At 40.1% G+C, this 24,080-nt stretch overlaps 1 protein-coding gene across 1 annotated transcript in view; it reads right to left on the bottom strand.

Moving 5' to 3' along the window:
• UQCC1 (ubiquinol-cytochrome c reductase complex assembly factor 1) overlaps nucleotides 1-24,080 on the bottom strand; it is a 95,315-nt gene that overhangs the window by 40,369 nt on the left and 30,866 nt on the right. Inside the window, exons 6-7 of the mRNA XM_090286309.1 lie at nucleotides 21,690-21,747; nucleotides 5,211-5,319 (exon numbers count right to left, since the gene is read on the bottom strand). Coding sequence (XP_090142435.1) covers nucleotides 5,211-5,319; nucleotides 21,690-21,747 — 167 coding nt within the window. The remainder of the gene's footprint in view (nucleotides 1-5,210; nucleotides 5,320-21,689; nucleotides 21,748-24,080) is intronic.

Genomic DNA, 24,080 nt, shown 5'->3' on the forward strand with positions numbered 1-24,080 from the left:
ATGAAGGTAAGTCCTCATAACTTCTGGCTGCAAAAAACAGCAGGGATTGTACTAAGTCAGTGGAAGAAAATGCTGGAGTCCCCAAGCAGTTCCTCTTAAAGAACCAACACATGGATTTACTCAGACTCACTCCCTCTGAGCTCCAGCACTGGGGTAGCAGCTTGAAAGGCATCAGTGTCATACAGAAAGAAACTTAAGTATCTGGCATCAAAGTGAGAGCTAGGGGACAGCTTTCTCCCAGAAGAAGGGTGGGCAGAGTCCATTGTCCCTTTTCTGAACCCTCCCCCAACAGAGCCACAGAGCCACAGAGCCAGCAGACTGGTGCCATATCTGAGACTCCATCAAACTGGCTAACACTATTTGTTCCACCCTGGAGACTCAGTCCTACCCAACTTATAGACCCACCCAAGCTGCTTTTCCATATAAATGGCTGATCTTGGCTCATGCTTCACAACTTCCTAAATCCTCTCAAACAAGCAACAGCCAGCCTCAGCAAACCCCAGCCTACATACCTCTTGCTGAGTGGCCCCTTGCCCAGCACTAGCAGCGGCCAGCCTAGATTCACAACTTGGCTTTGCCTGGGAATCTCCAAGCCCAGCACAAGTAGCAGCCATCTCAGACAGCTTTATAGCTCAGGCAGAACACAGGTGGGGGCTGACCTTGGCCTGCACCACTTGGGAAACCCCTGAGCCTGTGCACCCAGTGGACAGCTACAGACCACACTGGAGCACTACTACCTTGCCCCTGCACAGCTGATCCTCCCCGGAGGGCAGAGATTGATGGTCAGTGGTCACAGCCAGTCCTTGCAGCTGACTGGCCTGAGTAAATCCCTCTCATTGGTCTGCCAACAGCAATCAAAGCTCAATTACAAGAGAAGGGTGTACAAAGCCCACACAAAGGGCACACCTCGATTACCCAGTTTGGGTCTAGATAGGAGAGGCTGTGCCACTGGACCCGATAAGATACCTACTATATTAGGCCATGCTACCAAGACAGGGAGTCATAGCAGCTCTACCTAATACATAGAAACAAACACAGGGAGGCTGCCAAAATGAGGAGATAAAGAAACATGGCCCAAATAAAAGAACAGACCAAAACTCCAGAAAAAAAACTACACAAAATAGAGATAAGCAATATAAGAGATGCAGAGTTCCAAACACTGGTTATTAAGATGCTCAAGGAACTTAGTGAGGACCTCAACAGCGTAAAAAAGATCCAGTCAAAAATGAAGGATACACTAATTGAAATAAAGAACAATTTACAGGGGAACAACAGTAGAGTGGATGAAGCCAAGAATCAAATCAACAATAAGGGAGCAAAAAACAACCAATCAGAACAACAAGAAGGAAAAAGAATCCAAAAAAGCAAGGATAGAGTAAGCAACTTCTGGGACAACTTCAAGTGTTCCAAGATTCACATCATAGAGGTGACAGAAGGAGAAGAGAAAAAGCAAGAAATTGAAAATCTACTTGAAAAAATAATGAAACAAAACTTCCCTAATTTGGTGAAGGAAAAAGACACGCAAGTCCAGGAAACACAGAGAATCCCAAACAAGATGTATGCAAAGAGACCCACTCCAAGACACATCATAATTAAAATGCCAAAGGTTACAGATAAAGAAATAATCTCAAAAGCAGCAAGGGAAAAGCAATTACCTACAGGCGAGTTCCTATAAGACTGTTAGCTGATTTCTCAAAAGAAACTTTGCAGGCTAGTAGAGGTTGTTAAGACATATTCAAAGTCATGAAAAGCAGGGACCTACAGCCAAGACTGCTCTACCCAGCAAAGATATCCTTTAGAATCCAAGGGCAGATAAAGAGCTTCCCAGATAAGAGAAAACTAAAGGAGTTCATCAATACCATATGAAATGTTAAAGGGACTTATTTAAGAAAAAGAAGAACAAAACTATGAACAATAAAATAGCAATAAATAAATAAATAAATATATATACATCAACAATTCAATCTAAAAAACAAACTAAGCAAACAAGAAGAAAAGAGACAGAATCATGGATACAAAGAGCGTTTTGATGGTTGCCAGACTGAGGGTGGGGGATATGGGGGAATGGGTGAAGAGGTGACGGGATTAAGAAGTACAAATAGGTAGTTACAGAGCAGCCGTGGGGATGTAAAGTACAGTATAGGAAATGGAGTAGCCAAAGAATCTATATGCAGGGACGTGAACAATAATATGGGGATTGTCTGAGGGAGTGCGGGGTGCTGAGTGGAGGGGGGCAAAGGCGAAAAATTGGGACAACTGTAATAGCATAATCAATACAATATAATTTAAAAAACATTTTGAGTTTTGAAAACAATTGTAAAGTGAAAACATATTTAATATATATTAAGTAAAAAGAAAGCCAAGATTCAAAACACTGTGTATAGTGTAAACCCATTTGTTATGTTAAAAGAATACACAGTTATACATCTGTATTTGTATAGAAAACAACTAGAAAGATATACATTAATTCTTAACAGTAATTACTTCTGGGAAGTTTTGCTAGGGAAAAGACACTTTTTTTACATTAAATGCTTTTTACTGTTTGAAACCAGATTAACCCATTTCATGACCCTGTCTGATGATTCTGCTGTACTTTAGATGCTCCCAAGCTGGGAGGCAACAAAATGGGAAAAAACAAGGAACTACAATTTACTAAAACATAGTCTAGACACATAAAATACACAAAAGAAGACGGTATTATTTCTATAACCAACTGTATTCTAACGTTTTGGTTTCATTTTTCTATTGTCATCATATAAATACTATATATTCTCCTTTCTCAGCTTAATTATTAAATGTACTAATGTACATTTTCAGTAGATAACTTGCCAAAGTATTCTAGATTGCTAGTGATCAAGGAGCTTATTTTTTGTTTCTTGGGGACAGTGCATGCCCCTTACCATGGTCATGTCATCCAAACTAAACTAGAGGAGCACTGGTTAAAACACTGTATCAGTGTCAAAGCATAGCATCTTTAAACTGTATTATTATTGGATTTCCACCATTGACTAACCAAATCCATCCCTCCTATCACCATGATTTGGGTTCAATAACCTCATGTCCGTACACAGGATGTCCTCACACAGACAAACCTTGATAATGTGTGCAAACATATAAAGTGCCTGTAGCACGTCAGCCTCCATAGAGGCAGAAGTGACTCTAGCTGAATTACTACTTGGCATTAGTTGCATTTCACAGAAATCTAAAAGCAAGTCCATTCTATAAACTCAAAATGGATTGAAGACTTAAATGTAAGAATGAAAATTATAAAACTACTAGAAGAACACTTAGGCAATAAAATCCCTGACATTTCTCTTAGCAATATTTTTGCTAACAAATCTCCTCGGGCAAAAGAAACAAAAGAAAAATAAACAAATAGGACTACATCAAACTAAAGTTTTTGTACAACAAAACAAAAAGACAACCCACTGAATGCAGGAAGATATTCACCAATGATACATTCAATAAGGGGTTAATATCCAAACTTTAGAAAGAACTCATAAATTCAATAGCAAAAAAACAAACAATCCAATTAAAAAATGGGCAGAGGACCTAAATAGACACTTCTTCAAAGAAGACATACAGTAGGCCAATAGCTATAGCCAAAGATGCTCAACATCACTAATCATGTTATTCTATGAACATGTATGACTTTCATAATATATCTATACACTTTGTTTACCTCTCAATCTACAAAGAGAGCTTTGCTCTGTAATTAGAGAAATCAAATTAACCCATGCAAATTAAAACCACAATGAGATATTACCTCAAACCTCTCAGAAAGTCTATCATCAATAAATCAACAATCAACAAAGTGTTAGTGAGGATGTGGAGAAAAGTGAACTCTTTGCACTCTTGATGGGAATACAGACTGGTACAGCCACTACGGAAAACAGTATGGAGGTTCCTCGAAAAATTTAAAATGGAACTGCCATATGACCCAGTGATTCCACTTCCGGGTATATAACCAAAGGAACCCAAAACACTAATTCACTGCAGCATTATTTACAATAGCCAAGATATGGAAGTAACCCAAGTGCCCCAAATAGACAAATGGATAAAAAAGTTGTGGTAAATATATACAATGGAGTATCAGGTGGCCATAAAAAAGGGTGAAATCTTACTGTTCACGACAACATGGATAGACCAAGAGAGTATTGTGGTAAGTGAAATAAGTCAGATAGAGAAAGACAAATACCATATGACTTCACTGATATGTGCACTCTAAAGAACAAAATAAACAAAATAGAAATAAACTTAAAGATACAGAGAACAGACATAATGGTTGTCAGAGGGAAAGGGAGTTGAAGAGATGGGTAAAAAAGGTGAAGAAATTAAGACGTACAAATTGGTAGTTACAAAATAATCATAGATATGTCAGGTACAGCAGAGGGAATACAGTCAGTAATATTGTAATAAGTATGAGGGGGGACCCAAAAACTAGAATTTATTTATTAAAAGTTGTGTATTTATTCTTATATGTTTAAACTTCAGTCATCTTCAAAGTACTCTCCATTTGATGCAATACACCTATCGAGACTTTTTTTCACAGCTCAGAACAGTTTTTGAATTCATGATTTTGATGCCTTTTAGTGCTTCTGCTGTTTTTTTGTTTCACCTCTTCCACACTAGCAAAAAATTTCCCTTTGAGGGCTTTTTTTCATCCAAGAAAACAAACAAAAAAAGTCACTCGGGGAAAGACTGGGTAAATAGGGAGGGTAGGGCACAGGGGACATGTCATTTTTGGTCAAAAACTGCTGAACACTTGGCGAGCTGTGGACAGGTACACTGGTAAATCACCCATCATGAAATAGGCAAACACGTTTGAAATAGCCTTCAAAAAATTCACTGAAGCCAAACGCAGCCTCTCACAAAACCAGCTGGTACTCTCATACAGATGGGTCCTAGAACTCTCACCTCGTAGGGGAAGCCTGCACTACAAAGGGCCCACCCTCCAGAAGATAATTCCATCTTGGGGGGTTCCCCCTCATATGTATGTTGCCAAGTAGGCACTTGAAATATCGGGGACCACTTATAAAGTATATAATTGTCTACCACTGTGCTGTACACCTGAAACTAATACAAAATAATATTAAATATAAACTATAATTGAAAAATAAAATAAAAGCAAGGTCATTCTAAAAGAGATGAAACTTCAACTCAGTCCCGCACTGGAGCTTCCAGGACCAGATCTGATAGCACGCACTTACCCCCATGACTCTGCCACGCTGCTCAACATCCTCCCACATAAAATGAACTATGACACGACACATGTATTTCCCAGTCCGGCCTTCCTGCTTCATTCGGACTAGACACATCCTGCGTGGGAAGAAGACATAGAGTCACTGGCTGTTTGCATTTTTCACATCACACATTTTCATTAAAGGTCAGCTCATCTGACCTTCACAATAAATAAATTAGAAGTGATTTAAAAAAATAATAATTTGTCTATTTATTTATTTTTAGAGAGAGGGGAAAGGAGGAAGAGGGAGAGAAACATCACTGTGTGGTTGCCTCCCACTCGCACCCTCAACTGGGGACCTGACGTGCAACCTAGTCATGTGCCCTGACTGGGAATCAAACCAGCGACACTTGGTTCGCAGGCTGATGCTCAATTCACTGAGCCACACCGGCCAGGGTTAGAAGTGATTTTTAAAGAACTTTTACTGAGGTGCCCTGACCAGTATGGCTCAGTTGGTTGGGGGGCACCCTGCAAAGTGAAAGGTTACCAGTTCAATTCCCAGTCAGGGCCCATGCCTGGGTGGCAGGTTCAGTCACTAGTCAGAATGCGAGCCAGAGGCAACTGATCGATATTTCTCTCTCACATCAATGTTTCTCTCCCTTTCTTTCTCTCTCTCTTACCCTTTCTCTAAAAATAAATAAAATCTTTAAAATAAAAAAAAATAAAAAAAGACTTTTACTGAGGTATAACAGAGATACCATAAAGTACATAAATCTTAAGTCTACAACTTAATGAATTTTTACATATTATATACACCCATGTAAGCACCATGCAGATTAAGATATAAACTACTTATAGCAACTCTGAAAGCTCCCTCACACATGGAAGGAACAACTTTTAGTTATAGAAGATAAATACCATAAGTCTGAATCCTTCATTTTACTGATGAATTGTACAGAAGGCAAATAGTTTGCCCAACCACAGAGTAGTCTGTAAAGGTGGGTAAATTACTGTGCAGTCCAATATGGGAGCCACTAGCTACATGTGGCTACATGAGCACTTTAAATAGGGCTAATTCAGATTGAGATGTGGTATAAGTTTAAGACTTCAAAACTCAATTCAAGAAAAAGAATATAAATGTCCCAAAATATTTACATTGCTTATATGTTGAAATGGTATTTCAGATATATTGCATTAAATAAAACCTATTATTAAAATTAAGTTCATTTTTTTCTTTTTACTATTTTAAGGGAGCTACTAGAAACTTTTAAATTAAATATGTGGCTTACATTTTATTTCTGTTGGACAGCACTTGTCCAGAATATAAATTACAGAAAGTATTATGATTTCATCTGTATAATTATCAAATTATTTCCCTCATTAGAATGTAGTCTCCATTGAAAGCAAAGATCAAGTCTGGTTTTTTATCATCATTGTATTTTCAGGGCTTAAGTATAATAGACACTTGATATGTATTTGCTAAATAAATAAATGAATAAATCAGGACCAAGTTTAGGGCTCTTTCCCCTATACCACATTGCCTTTAATCAGTCCAGAGGGCTCTTTCTGCTTAAGACCTTACATAAGACTATAAGAATTATATTTTATTAATTAATAAATGTAATAGTATACTTAATGATATATAAGAATATAAACAGGGTCATCAACTTTCCAAGCTAGTTCCTAATCTCATTCTCATGACCATACTTAGATTTCTATGATCTCTTATTAGTTACTAAGCTACATCAGCACTACTCACCTATTGGACAATCTCTGCAATAATTATGGAATATTCAGACTACACTGACAATTCTATCTCCATAAATAAGCAATCCTGCCCATTAAAATCTACTAGCAATAGCATGGTATAATGGAATGATTCCAGTCTTGCCTGCCTCAACATTGCTTCTAGTAACTAAGATGGAGAAAAGAAAACATACTTATCAAATTTGCAGATGACAAGAAGCTGGGCAAGAAGACAAATATGCTGGATGACCCAACCATGAACCGAAAATACTTCAACAGGCTGTTTTAATGGGCTGAATCTAACAGCATGAATTTGAACAGGAAAAAATCTAAGGTCCTGTACTTCAGCCTAAAAGAACAACTACAGAGGTACAGGAGAGGTGAGTTATGCCTACCTATGTATGAAAAAGTTTTACAGGCTTAAGTAACACTATATGTTTTAAGAGAGTCAAGAGGGGATGAGGTTGTCCCCAAATTAATGTGACTTTAGATACAGTAACAGAAATATAATTTATCTTCAATGTGTAAAGTAAGATTTCCTACTCAGCACAGATAAGACTCTACTTGAAATACTGTCCATAGTTTTGAACATAATGCTTTTTTAAGAGACAAAAGGAAGAGATGAAAGGTCGTAGATAGCTAATCTGGAGAAAAACAGGAGCGTTGCCTTAAATATTGTAGAAGAGTGATTACACTGTTCAAGAATTAGAATCAGAACCAATGGGAGGGCCACAGAAAGAGAAAGAATTACTCAGCATTGAATTTTGAAAGCAAAACTTCCTAAAAGGAGTTTCTGAATACTCAAATGATGGAATGGATAACCTCAAAAACTAGAGAATTGCCAATTTCTGAAGGGCAAATAAATGTGCGGTGGGAACTCGGCTATCTGACAACCTGATCTCTAAGTTCCTTCCAACCTTGGGATCTGCTGATGCTGTGATTCTAAATTTATAGCCTCTGAACCTAGTTTGTGCCTAAGAAATAACACTTTGTGACAATAAAAACAGGTCATGGAAAAAGATTTGGCCACATTTTTATGATATAGGGCATATTCCAAGGCAAAAACAAACTGGGGAAAGTTCAACAGTTCTTTTCATAAGATTTTTCTTAAAAGTTAATCAAATCACTCATGTCAGCCTCTCACCTAAAAAGAGCTGTGTGTTTTGATGCTTAAGTGTCGTCAGAGGCCAATTCATCAACAGCAACAGTGAGGTAATGGAATTCTTCATTTATTTGAAAATTCTGTAGTTTGTTAATACACCTGCCCTCTGAGGTTTAAAAGGCACAGATTTTCTCAGGCCATTAACTTACTAACTATGTCAACATGGGGTGAAGTCTTTTTGTTTCAGAGCTGTTTGTTCTACAGCCCTTATAGATAAGTCGGTTCAAGTGGTGATCAGGGTCAAAAAGGTAAAGCAAATTGAAGACACTTTTCAAGATGCTGACTGATAATTCACTCCATGAACATAAACTGTGTTCCTAATGTGTGAGGGAATATTAATGGTTGGATGGTGTGAGGAATAACTGAATGATGGCTAAAAAAAAAAGCCCAGCTTCCAAGGAGCAGTTAGTTTCCCAAGGGAGACCAAATCTGCCGTATATACAAATAGCCCTAAAAGAGAATGCGGTTAAGTATCCCAAGAGAAGTACAATCAGATGTTACCCTAACAATTACTATATAAATTAGTGCAAATCTGTTATCTCTCTCATCTTAAAAAATGGAGTTTGAGAGGATTTCTTTTGGCTGAGTGGGAACAGAGAAAGTTTTATGGAAAATGAAACATATCTGGGGCATGGAAAGATGAGCCAAAGGTGGACAGGTAGAGACAAAAAATAAAGAGAATTTCCAGCAGGTGAACATTATGAGCAGGGCAATGGAAGAGCTCAACACATGTAAGGAAACAATGATTTTGTGGGAGGGCAGGTATAGGAAACACAAAAATATGCTAGTGAGGTCATAAAAGGCTTTGAAACACTATGCTAAAAAGAAGTCTGGACTTGACTCAGTAGACAATGGAGAGCTATAATAAACGACATTCACACCTTGGCATTGATAGCAGATGAGTCTCTGAGAAGTTAACTCTTTCCTCCCAGCCTCTACCCTGGAATCACACATTAACATCACCAGAGCTGGAAAATGACAAATTTAGTGAGTATTTACTATAATAGAACTATGGTATTAAGAATAGTTTGATCCAAAAGTATAAGGTAAAGTGTGCACCTGCCTTTTAAGAGCTATACAACCAGCCCTGACTAGACCTGCATGGCTGAGTTGGTTGGGTGTCATCCCACAAACTGAAAGGTTACAGGTTCGATTCCTGGTTAGGACACATGCTTGGGTTTCAGGCCAGGTCCCCAGCTGGGACATGTACAAGAGGCAGCTGATCAATGTTTCTCTCCCTCTCTTTCTCCTTCCCTTCCCCTCTCTCCAAAAGTAAATAAGTAATATCTTTAAAAAAAAAAGAGCTATGCAACCAGCAAGGTTTGTTATGCAACCAGTAAAGTTTGGTTATAAACTGTACCTATTGTTGCCAATTCTAAGTTTAGAAAATATGGATTCAAGCCTGCTAAATGAAAGAAGGGCAAATTCTAATTACTCCTAAAACATTGTATCTAATTAGTTCAACAGACACTTATTTGATGCAAAACATTTTTAAATAAATCACATATAACTAAAGTTATAAAATCAAAACAAAGAATCAGCCTTCTCATCAACAGGGAGTATAATGAAGATTCCCATAAGTTCAACTGGGGAAATCAGATTCCGATCCACAGGGCTGTCCATTCGCCAGCACCATATTCGGCTAACTACAAGCTCAACTAATGTTTACCCTGATATTGTGAATCAAGTTCTCTAGGTAGTTAAGGACAGAAAGTAGTCCTGTTGGGAAGAACTTTAGTGTTTTCTTCAAGGAAAAAAGCACAGCAGAAGACAGGGCCCACATCTTAGACAGTCAGCTGCCTGGAATGTCCAGACCAAGCAGCCAAAGGTCAATTTTTAGGCCACTTGACCTTGTGGCCTAGACATTCAGTCTACTCCTTTCTTTCTTTATTAACTCTTCTGAATAGGTAATACTTGCCCACGGTAATAAAAACTAAGTCTGCTTCCTACCCACATCCCCTAGCTGCCCTGTTCCTCTCCCTAAGGCAACCTTAGTTAGTCTCTTAGAAATCTTTCTATATATAATCCACAAACTTATATGAATATGTTCTTTTTACATAAATGGTAGCCTTCTTTTTCCCCAATGGTAGCATTCTACACACATTTTTCTTACATTGAGAATATACTTAATCTGCTACAAAAAAATGTAGGTGAAGAAACTTCAACTCCAACTCTGTGTTTCAACCACAAATATCACAGTCACCCCAGTGAAAGCATTTTTTAAGATGAGAGAGATAACAGATTTGCACTAATTTATATAGTAATTGTTAGGGTAACATCTGATCTAGGCTGAATTCAGCTTATCTGGCAATATTTTCTATTTTAAAAATGACTAAGAAATAGGAAAAAATCCTTAATAGCAAAAATAAACAAGTGCTATAATTAACAGCTAACACAACCATGTGTCAGGCACTGTGCTGTGATTTAGAAGCATTATTTCATTTAATCCTTATAACAACTCTGTTAGGCTGGTATTCTTCCTGTCCCCATCTTACAGATAGGAAACTGAGACTGAAGAGAAATAACTTGCCCAGAGTTACAAGCCTAGTAGTGTCAAAGGAGAGCTGAACCCTGATAATATGATCCGAGAATCGTATTGTTTTTCTACCTTCTTTAATGATTAGAAGAAACCCTCCAAAACCCACTTACTCTATTTTTCATTTAATCCTCATAAGGGCAGTAATTTAAGTTTCAAAACTAGCATCACATTAGAAATAGCATATCGGAAGAGAAAAGGCTGGTTAACTTGAGACAAGCATAACTAACAACAACAAAAAGTAACTCCTGGCAGCCTAACAGGAAAGAAAGAAACTAAAAATTTATTTAAAACAGACTCCAAAACTAGTACAGCCACTGAGTTTCAACAGGGAGGGAAAACCTACCCAGTGCAACTCAAAGAAGACAGCCTGCCAAAATCAGTAAAAGTTATCAGGATCTCCTGAATCATCCAGAAAACGCTCAAGTATCCTAGAAAATGAAGAGAAAATGAGTGCAACAAATTCAAAATGATAAACAGAATGAACAAACAAAAAGATCTGATAATCCTGGTACCCACTGCAAAACAAAGCTAACACTTGTCACAGATTCTGACCAAACAACAGTCATGCTTGAGTCCTGAAGTAGACTGTTCCACAATGACTGAGAATACTAGGTTTAAATAACAGAAGAGAATAAGCTCTACTTCAATTCGCATCATGGATGCATTCCTCTTAACAAATTAAATGTTGAGAAGTCAAATTACATTTTGCTACTGATTCCATTTCATAATTTCATAGCTGTTCTGGGAAGAATAGAAAAGGAGGGAGGGTGGACTTTCACGTTAAAGCATAATGAAAATTGCCCTTAAGAATGTAAAATAAACTTTTAAAAAAGACAATCTTTTGCTCAGTTTTGCTGTGAACCTAAAACTACTCTAAAAAATATAGTCTATTTATAAAAATCTTTTAAAAAAGAGACAACCTAGATTAGGACAACAAAAGTATTTTTAAATGAAAACTGATTACCTAAAAGAAGTATATAAAAATAGCAAAAGGCTGGGCCTGGCCGGGTGGCTTAGTTGGTTGGAGCCTTGTCCCATGTACCAAAAGGTTGCAGGTTCAATTCCCGGTCAGGGCACATACCTAGGTTGTAAGTTCAAACCCTGGTCAGGGCACATACAGCAGGCAACCAATCCATGTCTGTCTGTCTCTCTCTCTCTCTCTCTCTCTCTCTCTCTCCCCTCCTCTCTCTCTAGAATCAATGAACATATCCTCAGGTGAGGAATAATAATAATTGGCTGAATGTTTAAAAAAAAGAAAGACAATATAGTAATAAAAATTCTTGCATTAAATAATTAATCATTCGGACTTCTGGCCAAGATGGAGGCTTAGACGGACGCGCTAGGTATCCCTCTACAACTAGAGAGGAATACAACTACTTCAAAACAAAGGATAACTAGAAATTCCAGAAAATAAAACTACACGGAAGCCCAACATATGAAGTTATAAACCAGCAGCGCTCTTTGGGCAGGTAGGACGAGAGAAAGGGGGCGGAGCTGTTTGCGGTCGCACCTGGGACAGCGGAGGGGAGAACAACCCCGGCTGCAGTCGAACCCCCGGCAGCTCGCAACCCCAACGCTGGGGAAAGCAGCCACCACATCGCCTTGAACAGTGAGGCCCAGGGGGGCGGGAGGACGGATCCCGGTCTCCTAGCGGAATAACTGTGTGAATCCATCTTGGACCCCCGCCCCCAAAGAAAGCGCCACAGGGCTGCGAAATAGGTCGCGGACAGGCGCCGGTCGCTGGATTGTGACGCGTACACAGGCACTGCCCCCTATAGCCGGCCCAAGAAAACAAAACGCATCTGTCAAAATGAGGCAGACAACTATAGAAATCCCGGTGGCACAGCTCACCAGGCAACAGATGGAGAACCTGACAGATGAACAGATAAGAAACCTGTCAGATGATCAGTTCTGGGCCATTGTTATCAGGTGGCTTACAGAATTCACAAAAGATCTGGAAAAAGATGAGAAAGAAGCGAAAAACACTCATAACGAAAGGAACAAAACCACATACGAGACAGATGGTGAGGAAATAAAATCCAGAGTTCATTTCAACAAACCGGAATATGGAGAAGGAACAAGCAGTCAACCAATGCAGCGAGAGGAAATGGGAAGCAACGATGAGAGGATCAGAAACCTCTGGGACAGCTATAAAAGGCCCAACGTAAGAATCATTGGTTTGCCAGAGAGCGAGGAAGATGAACTAGAACTTGAAAAATTGAGTGAAAATATAATAAAGGAGAACTTCCCAGACTTGGGGAGGGAAATGGACTTGCAGGTCCAGGGGGCACAGAGAGTTCCAAAAAAACTGGACCCAGGGAGAACCACTCCAAGACACATTATAATCAAAATGTCGAGGATTAAAGATAAGGAGAGAATCTTAAAAGCAGCAAGAGAGAAGAAAAGAATTATGTACAAAGGGGTCCCAATTAGACTATCAGCTGACTTCTCAAGGGAGACCCTGCAGGCAAGAAGGGACTGGCAAGAAATATTCAAAGTAATGAAAATCCAAAACCTACAACCACGAATACTCTATCCAGCGAAATTGTCGTTCAGAGTAGAGGGACAGAGAAAGTGTTTCCAGGACAAAATAAAACTGAAAGAGTTCGTTAGATCCAAACCACTGTTGTATGAGATGTTAAAGGGACTGATTTAGAAAAAGGAGGATCAAGACAATGAAATCTAAAATGAAAACTGCATCACAAGAAACAACAGAAGCTAGGGAATTGAAACAAAGGCAAACTAAACAGGCAACGAGACTGGAAAGAGAGCTATGGGTACGGGGAACATGTTGGGGGGAGGTCAACAGGGAGGGGGAATGGGGAGAGGGAGGGAGATGATATAGGCATTAAGGATCATGGTAGGAGGGAATGGAATAGACAGAGAGAGGTTGAGAAGAACTGTATGCACAACTAATGGACATGATCTAAAAGGGGGGGACAACTGGAGGGAGGGGGGCCACCGGGTGGAGGGGAGCAGAGGGAAGGGAAATTGGCACAAATGTAATATTATAATCAATAAAACACATTAAAAAAAAATTCCTCAAAGATAAAATAGGAGATTTTAAAATGTAACTTTATATTGAAATAAAATTGCCATTGAAAAACCAAAAATAAATAAATAAATAAATAAATAAATAAATAATCATTCACTTATAGAGTATTTACTAAGCACCTACTCTGAGTACAGACTTAATCTTTGCATGAACTATTATTCTCTGTTTGGAGCTATTCCAGTTTCCAGTTACCCTCCTAAGTTTGATAATGTTCTTAAACCTACAATTTATTATTGAGGTTTTAAGTTTCACTGTACTATGCTTGTCCCTCAGTGCTTCCAGTGGCTCATGAACAATACTGATTTCTTTTACATATAAGGAAAGCAAATAATCCAACTAACAAAGTAAAGAAAAAAAGGAGTGTTCAAGCCCTAGTCTAATTGCTCTCTAATATCTCTAAAAGGCAAGCGTAGAGATGGGAAAAGGGAAGAAATACTCATTGACTAAGAAACTCAAAATAGAAAGGGTTAAGATATAAATTCTGCCTTATGGCAGATAATAATGATCACTACCATTTATTAAGTCCTCTCACATGAGACTTGTCACTGGAACATACTTTTGCATTCACTATGTCTTTCACTCTTCCTAACCACCTTAGTATAGCCGTCTCGTTTCACAGAAGACAAAACTGATGTTCTGAGGAGGTTAAGTCACAAGGTTGTATAGCAGTGACAAGGAGCTAGACTGGAGCCCGAGTTTCTCCCAAGCCACAGTGTCTCCCAGCACAGTGTCAGCGCTGGCTGTCTCCCCATTCTGTGAAAGCACAGCTCCGAGAGCCTCTTCCTGCTGGATCAGACAGGAGAAAGACAGCACTGCCCACAGAGTTCAAAGGAACAAGCCTTTCCTAGTCATGCTCTCCTCCTCTGCCTAAATCTGGGAGAAAAGAATTCTTGTTATTCCTCATGCTGACCTCCTGCCACGTACTGGCAGCTCTGAGCATCCTGTCTCGCTCTGTTTGGGCCTTCTGACAATGCCAGTTGGGTTTTGGCCTTGTTTCTCCCTCACGGTACTTTATAAGCTACTCAGAATGGATCTGATTTTGAATTAAATGAAGACTAGTGGGCACTTGGGCAGGTTTGTCAGGCTGGCCACTAGGAAGGAATCCCAAAGGGGACTTTCACGTAGCTTGTTTCCTGTACTGTGCCACCGCCTGAGGCCAAGAAAGCAGAGCCTACATGGCCACACTCAAGCCTCAGCAGTGTGCTAATGAATAAGTTTATTTATTTGTGAGCTGGCACGCTGAACCTTTCCCGGGGCTGTGTACATGGCTATCTCCACCTGGTTTCCTAAACTCCCTCCCCACGAAGCCTAACCTTTGTGTGGGGAGCATGGGGGCCACAGGACAGTCTGTGAGCAAACAGACAAGTAGGGCGATGGCACTTCCGGAAGCCATCTCACCTGACACTGAGCCTCCTCCAAGAGTTACACCTGGCCTGAGGTCTGCCTGTCAAATCCACTATAAAGAACAAGTTCCTGGGTAGCAGGTACCAGTGTTTATAGGTTATGCAGTTAGTAAACTGATACTGCATAGGCCTTTGGTTTGGGCAAAAAGCTACATATGTGGGTGTTGGAACAGGGCGACTGGCTGGGGGAGGGAGAAAAGGGATGTGCGCATGGCCAGTGCTCACCATATATAGCAGGCCTGGAGCTGCTGGAATCCGGCATGAGCCCGAAAGCCCTACAGCTACATAAACTGCAGTGGTGGTTTTAAAGAGCCCCCTTGCAAAGGCCGGGAGTGTCGGCCAGGGCAGTTCTCTGGTTGGACGAAGACAGGAACCAGTCTGTTTTGTAACTCCCTCCCACCTCCACACTTCACTTCTCTTCTTTCCCAAAGGCTTCTTCCCGGAGGTTTATAAGAACATTTCAATGTTACCCCATCTTAAAATAAAAAATAACAAAATGCGCCCCCCCATTTCTCCCTCTAGTGATCATCCTCTCACCTTCTCACTTACAACACCTTAAAAAATAGTTAACTATTACTTCTTTCCCTCTTAATAATTCCTTAAGACCCTATGTCCTCTAGTTCTAGCCCCCAGAGGTCAATGTAACTGCTTTCCTCGACCATGCCCAGGAAGCCTCCTTCCACCCATGCTCCCTTAAGGTCTGTATGTCTGCTGAATGCACTTATTACCCTGTACTATTTTCCGGTTTACTTGTTGCCTCACCCAGGACACAGTAAGTGCCAAGAAACACAGTTTTATATAGTTGATGGGTCAGTGCTATGCCTTGCATTTTCAGAGGAAGAAACCCCCATTGCCCCCACGACCACCAAAAGACACTCTGGCAGGAAGTCAGGTGTTGCAGAAGCAGTTCATAGTTAGCTTTGGAATTGTGTCTTAGATCCTCTACTACAAACAGGACTATGACAAATCCCTTAAAACTGGCCAAATTGTCTCTCCATTTTTAAAATGGGGCGGGGGGTGGCGGGGGAGACTAGCTCAGTGGTTTTTAAATTGTGTTCTGAGTTTCCATGGGGCTACGTAAGGGGCCCTTACCAGCGGGCATGTTGTGAAGACCTGAAGTGAGCAGATCATTCCCACTTCTTCAACTTCAGTGGCAATTCTTTTACCTACGAGTATTCATACATCGTAGCTGAGCATAAAATTTCATTAAAAGAAAAACAAACAAACAAAATTCTGCTGATAAAAATAAAAACTTGAAAATCACTAGGTACTTCTGCTTGAAATGCTTTTTCATCTACTCCTTGACTTCCTAACTTCTATACATCATTCGGATATCAGTTTAAAGGTCATCTCTTCAGTGAAGCCCTCCCTGACTGATCCGCATTCCCAACTAAATTATGTACCCCTCTACTCCCACAGAGCCCTATCATTACCTCTTGGAGCACCTATCCCAGTTGTATTTTATTAATGATTTGTTTACTGTCTTTCTTCCAAACCCTAAGCCCTATAAGGGCAGGGAACAAATTTGCTGCACACAGTAGGTTCAATTACAGGAGAAACGCTATAATTTTATAGATATATGTTTTAGAATAATCAGGTGTTTAATGAAGTAATAATATTAATTAATACTAATTATTAATACTATTAGTTAATATTAAATATTATTACATTAATAAGTAATTGTGTAGTTATTCTGGTATTTTTTAATTACCAATAAGGAAAACAGCTTAATACTTTGAGCCAGCCACACCCACACTTAAACTTCCTCTCTGCTATGATGTACTAACTAGGTTTTTGGCCAAGTTCTTTGACTTCTCTAAGTTTCTGATCCTTCATATGTAAAGCAGAAACAAAGTAGTTGTAAGAACGTGTGAGATAATATACATACATAAATAAAAGGTAATATCTATAAAGGACCTAGTAGTTATTATAATCCACAACTTTAAAATATTTTTTAAAAATATAAACTGCATTTGACTCCCTCTCCGCTCTCATCTCCCTCATAGGCATAGTCTAATTTTATTTGTTCCACTGCATTTTATAAAATTAATTTGTGCAGTTAGAAGGTACTAGTGTTCCATGACAAATCTATTAACATTTATAATGCCAACATAAATTCCAAAAGCAAGAGCTTTGCCACTCTCACCTATCAGTCAACAGGTATGGCCAGGACCCTTCCAACTGCCACAGGAGCCAAGTCAGATCAGAGGCCATCAATTATTTTATAAACATTTATTGATAAAAGCTAAGAGTAAGAGATAGGACTAAGGAGAAGAAATAGCTCATTCTCATCTTTCTTAAAAGGTAATAAGCCCTGACTGGTGTGGCTCAGTGGGTTGGGCATCGTCCCCAAAACCAAAAGATCGCCAGTTCGATTCCCAGTCAGGGCACATGCCTGGGTTGCAGGTCAGGTCCCTAGCTGGGGCCTTGTGAGAGGCAACCAATCGATGTTTCTCTCCCTCTCTTTCTCCCTCCCTTCCCCTCTCTTTACAAATAAATAAAATCTTTTTTTAAAAAGTAATAAAAATAATTCTTGCTCTCAATAATTTCATCATCCACAAGGAAGACTGATGCATATACGATAAAATATTAAAATGTTACATGATGAGTGCTATAACAGAGGTATCCAAAATACTAAGGGAACACAAAAGGGGACTAACTGCCTTCAGAGGGAAGGAAAGGCTTCAAAGAGCAGATGGTATCTGAGTTGCATAATGAATGAAAAATAGGAGTTGTCAGATGGAGAGGAAGAAGGTCTTCCAGGCAGAAGAAAATTCTGCGCAGAGGACTTGATATTTCTATTACATAGTTTTTCTTTTTCTTGCAGAAGAAAGAGTAGTGGTGGTATTGGTATCTAGAATGGCACCAGATGAGATTAGTAAAGGAGCAGCATATTTGGTGGGATATAATGTCATGCTAAGAAACATACGTTATCCTGAAAACAACGGAGAATATTAAGGATTTTGTGTGTGTGTGTGTGTGTGTGTGTGTACGTACTAATCCAATTTGCACTGAGAAACATTAATTAATTATTAGTGTTAATTGGCACAAGGAGAGGGAAGTTGCAGGCCAAAGACCAGTTTTTAGGTGCTATTTATTGCTTATAACCCAGTAAATTAATTTAATGGGTGACATCTAGAACTTTTGTTTAAAATGAATTCAAATGGAATAGAAAATATCAAAGATTATCTGACACTGTAAGGATAAGTTTTACCAAAGTACTATATCAGACATATGTGTGTGTTCTGGTTCACAATGTAAGATGCATTTGTTACTATGGATCACAGTTAGGAGAACACTTGGAGTTGGTGACTGGTGACTAACCAGATGAAGGGAGTGAGGGGAAAGTCAAGCACGACCCCCAGGTTTCTGGTGTGGGCACCCGAATAGATCGTAACACCATGGATGAAGACTTGGGACAGAGGAGGAGATCAGCTTTTCCCATGTCCTCGTGGGGATGCTGAATAGTCCAGACAGCAGTCTCTCAGCTCTTTTTCAGCAGCTACAGTCAATACTAATATTGTTCAGCAAAGACAAAGAACACACAGTCATTGCAGCTGCAAGTCCACATGAATACACAACTGATAAGGGCCCTCTGGAGGGATCCCAGTCCTACCTCCCAACACAGAGAAAAAGTTGGGAACTTGAGAAAGCGGACAGGATAGGGGAAAGATAACACCTCCTCCAGGGAACTAACAGGATGTGAGAAATCCTGCCCCTATTCTAACAGTCACTCTTGGGAACCCAAGCAAACTTTCTGGGAAGTCCACTGCCAGGGTATTGTTTGTTAGGTGGTTTGGGGGGAAATTCTTGCTACTTTAACAACTGCTTTCTAAGCCTTACCACCTCCCCACCCCACACTACCACCTACAGGAGGCATTTCAATCCCTATACATCTCTAGCAAGTGCAGAGTCCAGGCGTTTTGAATTTGGCTATCCCTTGGTTACCCTCCTTGGAGCATCAGGCCAACAGAAAAGGGTTAGAGGAACACAGCTTCTCCCCAGACTTGGGACAGATCCATTACTCTTCCTAACACCCCTGGCCCTTAGAAGATGGAGTTCCCCACGTCTTCTTGGAGGATCACAGCACAACTGGGTCTCAAACTACCTTTCTGGTGACCCTTCCCAATCCATTCCTCCAGAAACCTGCCCAGACCCTTCAGACAGCTGGCTGCCCTTAACTGCTCCATGTTTTGTTTTTCACACACTCCCCCAATTCGTTCATTGTGGGAAAATATATAAAACATAAATTTTACCATTTTAGCCACTTTAAGTGTACAATTTAGTGGCATCAATTACATCCACAATGTTATGCAACAATCATCACTATCTATTTTTAAAACTTATCATCACACCAAACAATCCCTTAACCATTAAGCAATAACTCCCCTTCCCTGCCTGCTCTCAGCCCATGATAACCTCTCATCTACTTTCTGTCTCTCGGAATTTGCCTACTTTAGGTACATCATGTAAGTGGAATGATACAGTATTTGTCTTTTTGTGTCTAATTTATTTCCCTTTCTATGTGCTTGTCTATGATCTGTGTATTGCTTCTGCTATTTCTTCAACCTAAAATGCCTCCTTTTCTCTGACAGAAATGCTCCTCACCCTTCCCGGTACATTTCAAATGTGACCTCTACCACAGACACTTTATCCAATGCTCCCCCCACCCACCACCACCAAACAGGGATTCAGTCACACCTCTTTGTGCTTTCATAGTATCTGCTGGTGCCTCTGGGCACATCACTTTGTTCACTGTCATCCATTACAGGCTATTGTAGTTTACATCTGTTTTCCACTAGACTAAGTTTCTTAAAGGTGCACACCATGTCAAATCCTTCTCTCCAATGCCCCAAAATCCTTCACGCACAGTAGGTTCTCAATCAGAGTTTGCAGATTCAAACTGAAAAGCTACTGACTCATTCCACCAAAGCCTGTAGATCATGAGGACTAAGGGGGGCAGGGTGGAGAGGAGATCAAGGGTAGACTTGAAGCAGAAAGCCTCTCTCCTCCCACTTAACTGGTGGTGGTACCCCCCACTCCTCTGAGAAATTAAACTGACCTCAGCAAGGAAGACTCGGCAGACACGTTTGGAAATGGCGGTCAACTTGAAAGAACTGCAAGTAGTTTCAAGGTTCTCCCAGCTGCTATTAGTCAGGTATTGACCTTGGGATGTGGTCACAGGGATTATGTATTTTATTTTGCCATCCACTCCCTCTAACACTCTGATACCTTTAACTATATGGGCAATAAAGAGTCTTTCATACAGCCTCTGAATATTATCTTTGAGCTCCTCTGGGAGCAGCCTAGCCTTGCAACCCTCCCACCTTTCCAGTGAGTAATGCTCCAGTGCCACCTCTCAGTCCTCCCCTCTGAAAAAAGTAGTTTTTCTCTCAGTACATCCAGCTTCCCTCCCTGAAGCTTTTCCTAACCTTCGCCACTCAGACAGGGGTAATTTGCCTTTTCAGCTGTCTGACTAAAAGACATAGCACATTTCAAAGAAACAGGTAGAGCTAGTCAATGTTTTGATAGTTGTAGCTTCCCCTGTGATCCCACAAGCACGACTTAATCAAATTTATTATAGAGCTTAGCCATTCTGATTTATAACTGATCATTTTACATGTCTTATCTCCCTCACTAGACTGTGAGCTTCTTAGAACTGTTGCTAATTTCCAGCGCACTGCCTAGGACATAGTGTGCACTCAATAAACTACCAGCTTCGAAAAAAAAAACTGCTACCTTAGGTCCCTTCACCAATCTCAGTGACTGAGTTCAGAAGAAGAAATATTTCAGAGGTGATCAAAACCAAAGTCTTTATATAGTAGTCAGTCCTGTGATGCAAAGCTCAGCTGAAGGCAGTCTTAAACAAGGGTCCTTTTGACAGGGCAACCATTCCCCAAGTTCCTTAGGTACTCGGTATGGTCAAAGTAGTAAACTTAGTTCTCCAGAATTTACTTTCCCCAGGCCTGGCAGTTCAATAAATACATTCCCCAGCCCCCACTTCAATGTCTCTCCTATATCCTTCTGACCTTTAATACTGTGTAACATTAGATGAAAAATTAATTTTTTTTGGCTACTTATTTTGCAGTTGAAGAAAAATATACTGTTTAAGGTGTTAAATATTTTTACACGCAACAAACCTGGCATGAATCTAACCTGTATGCACATTTTAGAGGTACAGGCGTAAATGTCAGTGCTATAATTTGTTAAAGGTTTCTGATGACCAGCAACGAAAATGACCACGGATTCTCACAATTCAAACCACTCTTACGTAAATGTGAACTTTCCTAAAACAGCCAAGGGAGAGAACTTTCCATCCAAGCTCATAGAGTCTCTTAGAGATACTGATAGCATTGTTCACTGGGTTAGGTGTTCCTTGAGAAAATCCTACAAATATTAACTTCTTTCTGGGACTATGCTTTGACCTTTAATAAAAATGTGCTTCAAGACACCGCTTATTAAAATGAAAGGAACAGTTTTTAATGCCTGAACAACTTCCATTTCATATAATCAGCACTGTTGAAGGCTATACATTTCAAGCTAGCAATTAAAAAAACACAAAAACAAAACCTTTGGTAACTTCATTTAAATTGTTCACTTACCAGACATGAAGAAGAGTTACAAGAAACCATGAATTGAATGTATCAGGCATCTGACACCCTAGAAAATAACAAAAAAGTATAAATAAGTACGGGTTTAGAGAAGAAATACTGACTCTTTTAAATATTGGTAGAAATTTGTTCAACTAAAATATATGGCAGTTATAGTAGTTTCTGATTATACCAGGGAAACCACAAGGTTAAGATCACAAGTAGAAACAGTACTGACTACCATCAGTCAGCCTGTTAGTTCCAGCCTTGTTACCACCTTGCTGTGCAGCCTTGGGCAAATCAATTCTCTTCCCTGAGCCTCACTTCTCTCACTTTACATAATGTGACCTAGGTGATCTCTTTGGCTCCTTCCAACTTCCATGTAATTCTGGTATTTTTCCCTTCCTGATCTCAAATTCTTCTGGAAAACTATGCAGACACCACCTTGCCTACTCCACTGAAGGACAGGCTTTCTTCACTTGTACCCCGCTGACAAAGTCCAAGTTCTTCTAGTCTCCTTTTTCTGTCTTCTTTCTGGAGGGTGACCCAGTGTGTTACTGATTCACCCAAGATAAATAACCAGATGAAAGAAGTGGAGCTCTAAGGAACTGCAGCTGAAGGCAGACCATTTCTAACAAAAGGCTGTTTATCACCTCCAGGAATGACAAAACTGGGCAGGACTCCTCCTTGGTTTAAGATACCAAAAATCCATCCGTGCTCAAGCATACAAGTCTCTCAGATCTCTAAGAAATGCCTCTGACTGGATGAGGGGTCCCCCACTGAATATATTCTCCTTATGACAGAGAGAAAAGGTGAAGCAAGAGGATAAAGAAAAAAGAGAATCAGTGGGTAGAATCTGTCCTTTAGAACAATGACTCAAGAAATAAGTGGTATCTTCTGCTTTTCAGGAAACAATGAAGTACACAACATACTAAATGATAACAACTAGGGGCCATTAGGAGAGAAAACACAGAGCAAGACCCCTGTGAAGTATGCTAACACACCAATATTAATAAAGAGCTACAATTCACTGTGGTCTTACTTTACGACAAACATTATAACAGGCGCTTTCACCATTGGCTCAATGAGTCCTCCCAATAATCCTATGAAGTGGGTATTGATATTATCCCCATTTGACAGGTGAGGAACTGACACTTAGGAGGGAACAGGACAATTGCCCAGAGCCATGGCTATGAAATGAGACACACTGGATAAATCAGATCTACTTGATTCCAGGCACTGTGGTCTTAATTGTCAACTGCCTCTCTAATATCAGAAACTAACGTTCACTAAGGGCCCATACTACATGCCAGGTCCACTGCTGGTCATATCAGTACATCATCTCACGTAATCCTCACTTTAACCCTGAAGGGAGGCATTAAAATTCTCATTACAGGGATGAGGAAAAGGCTAAAAAACTTGTGGGCAGCCACAATATTAACAAGCTAGTGGCTGGGCTCGGGTATAAGTCCAGGTCTGTCACAAAATGACACCAAAATATTCTGGTGAGCTTACTGGGAGGTGCCCAGCAGCTGTCAAGTGGACTTCCTCTTGGAGCCCAGCAGGAGGGAGGTGAAGGCTGGCCTGGCTGGCCATACAGCTATTAAGACACATGCCATCTGAGAGTGGGCCAACTACCCTCCACCTAGAACAAGAATAGCCATGAGAAACTCTCAAGCCCGGATCTGAAGTTGGGTCTTTTTTGGATGCTAGAACAAAACATTAAAAAGAAAAGTTTTCTTGGAAGTCTGTCTTTCAATCTGGAAAATGAAATTTGGCTGCCTCTAAAGGACAATCTGTTCAATTGCTACTCTACATCAAAGCTTCACAGCAGCCTCCAGGAGCCTTTCCAGTTTTCTCAGAGAGGGAATCGGTTCTTAGGCTGGAAAGCACAGACAGACGGACAGGCCAGCAACTGGACCTGGGTCACAGTTTTCCCTTCTGGGTATCGGCTCAGGACTGAGGATGGGAAAAGAGCTGGCATATGATTGACTCCCTGTATTCACTGGGGTCAAAACAGAAACCCACAAGGTAAAGCCCTAAAAAACAAGATTAGTGAATGTTTGACTGTGAGCAACATAAAAACACAGCAGATTCTTTAGCTCAATGAAATGAGTTTAAACACTTCAAAGTTAAAACCTGCTGGAGAGTCTTTCGCCATAATCATAACTCTTGCTCCAATAAACACCCAGTGCATTATTTTTTGAGATGAGGTATTTTCTTTCTCAACACTGACTTAGGTAAAATGAAATAATTATAGGGCAGCAGTATTAGCATAGCTCTTTGTTTAATGCAGGCTCTGGGGTCAAACTGCCTGATTCAAAACCATGACGACCTCTCACTCCCTACATGACTCTGAATAAAGTTACTTAGTCTCGCAGTGCCTCAGTTTTCTTCTCTGTA

This window comes from Furipterus horrens, unplaced genomic scaffold (assembly GCF_987537825.1).
Source record: "Furipterus horrens unplaced genomic scaffold, mFurHor1.1.pri manual_scaffold_8, whole genome shotgun sequence".
In the NCBI taxonomy this organism is placed as follows: Eukaryota; Metazoa; Chordata; class Mammalia; order Chiroptera; family Furipteridae; genus Furipterus; species Furipterus horrens.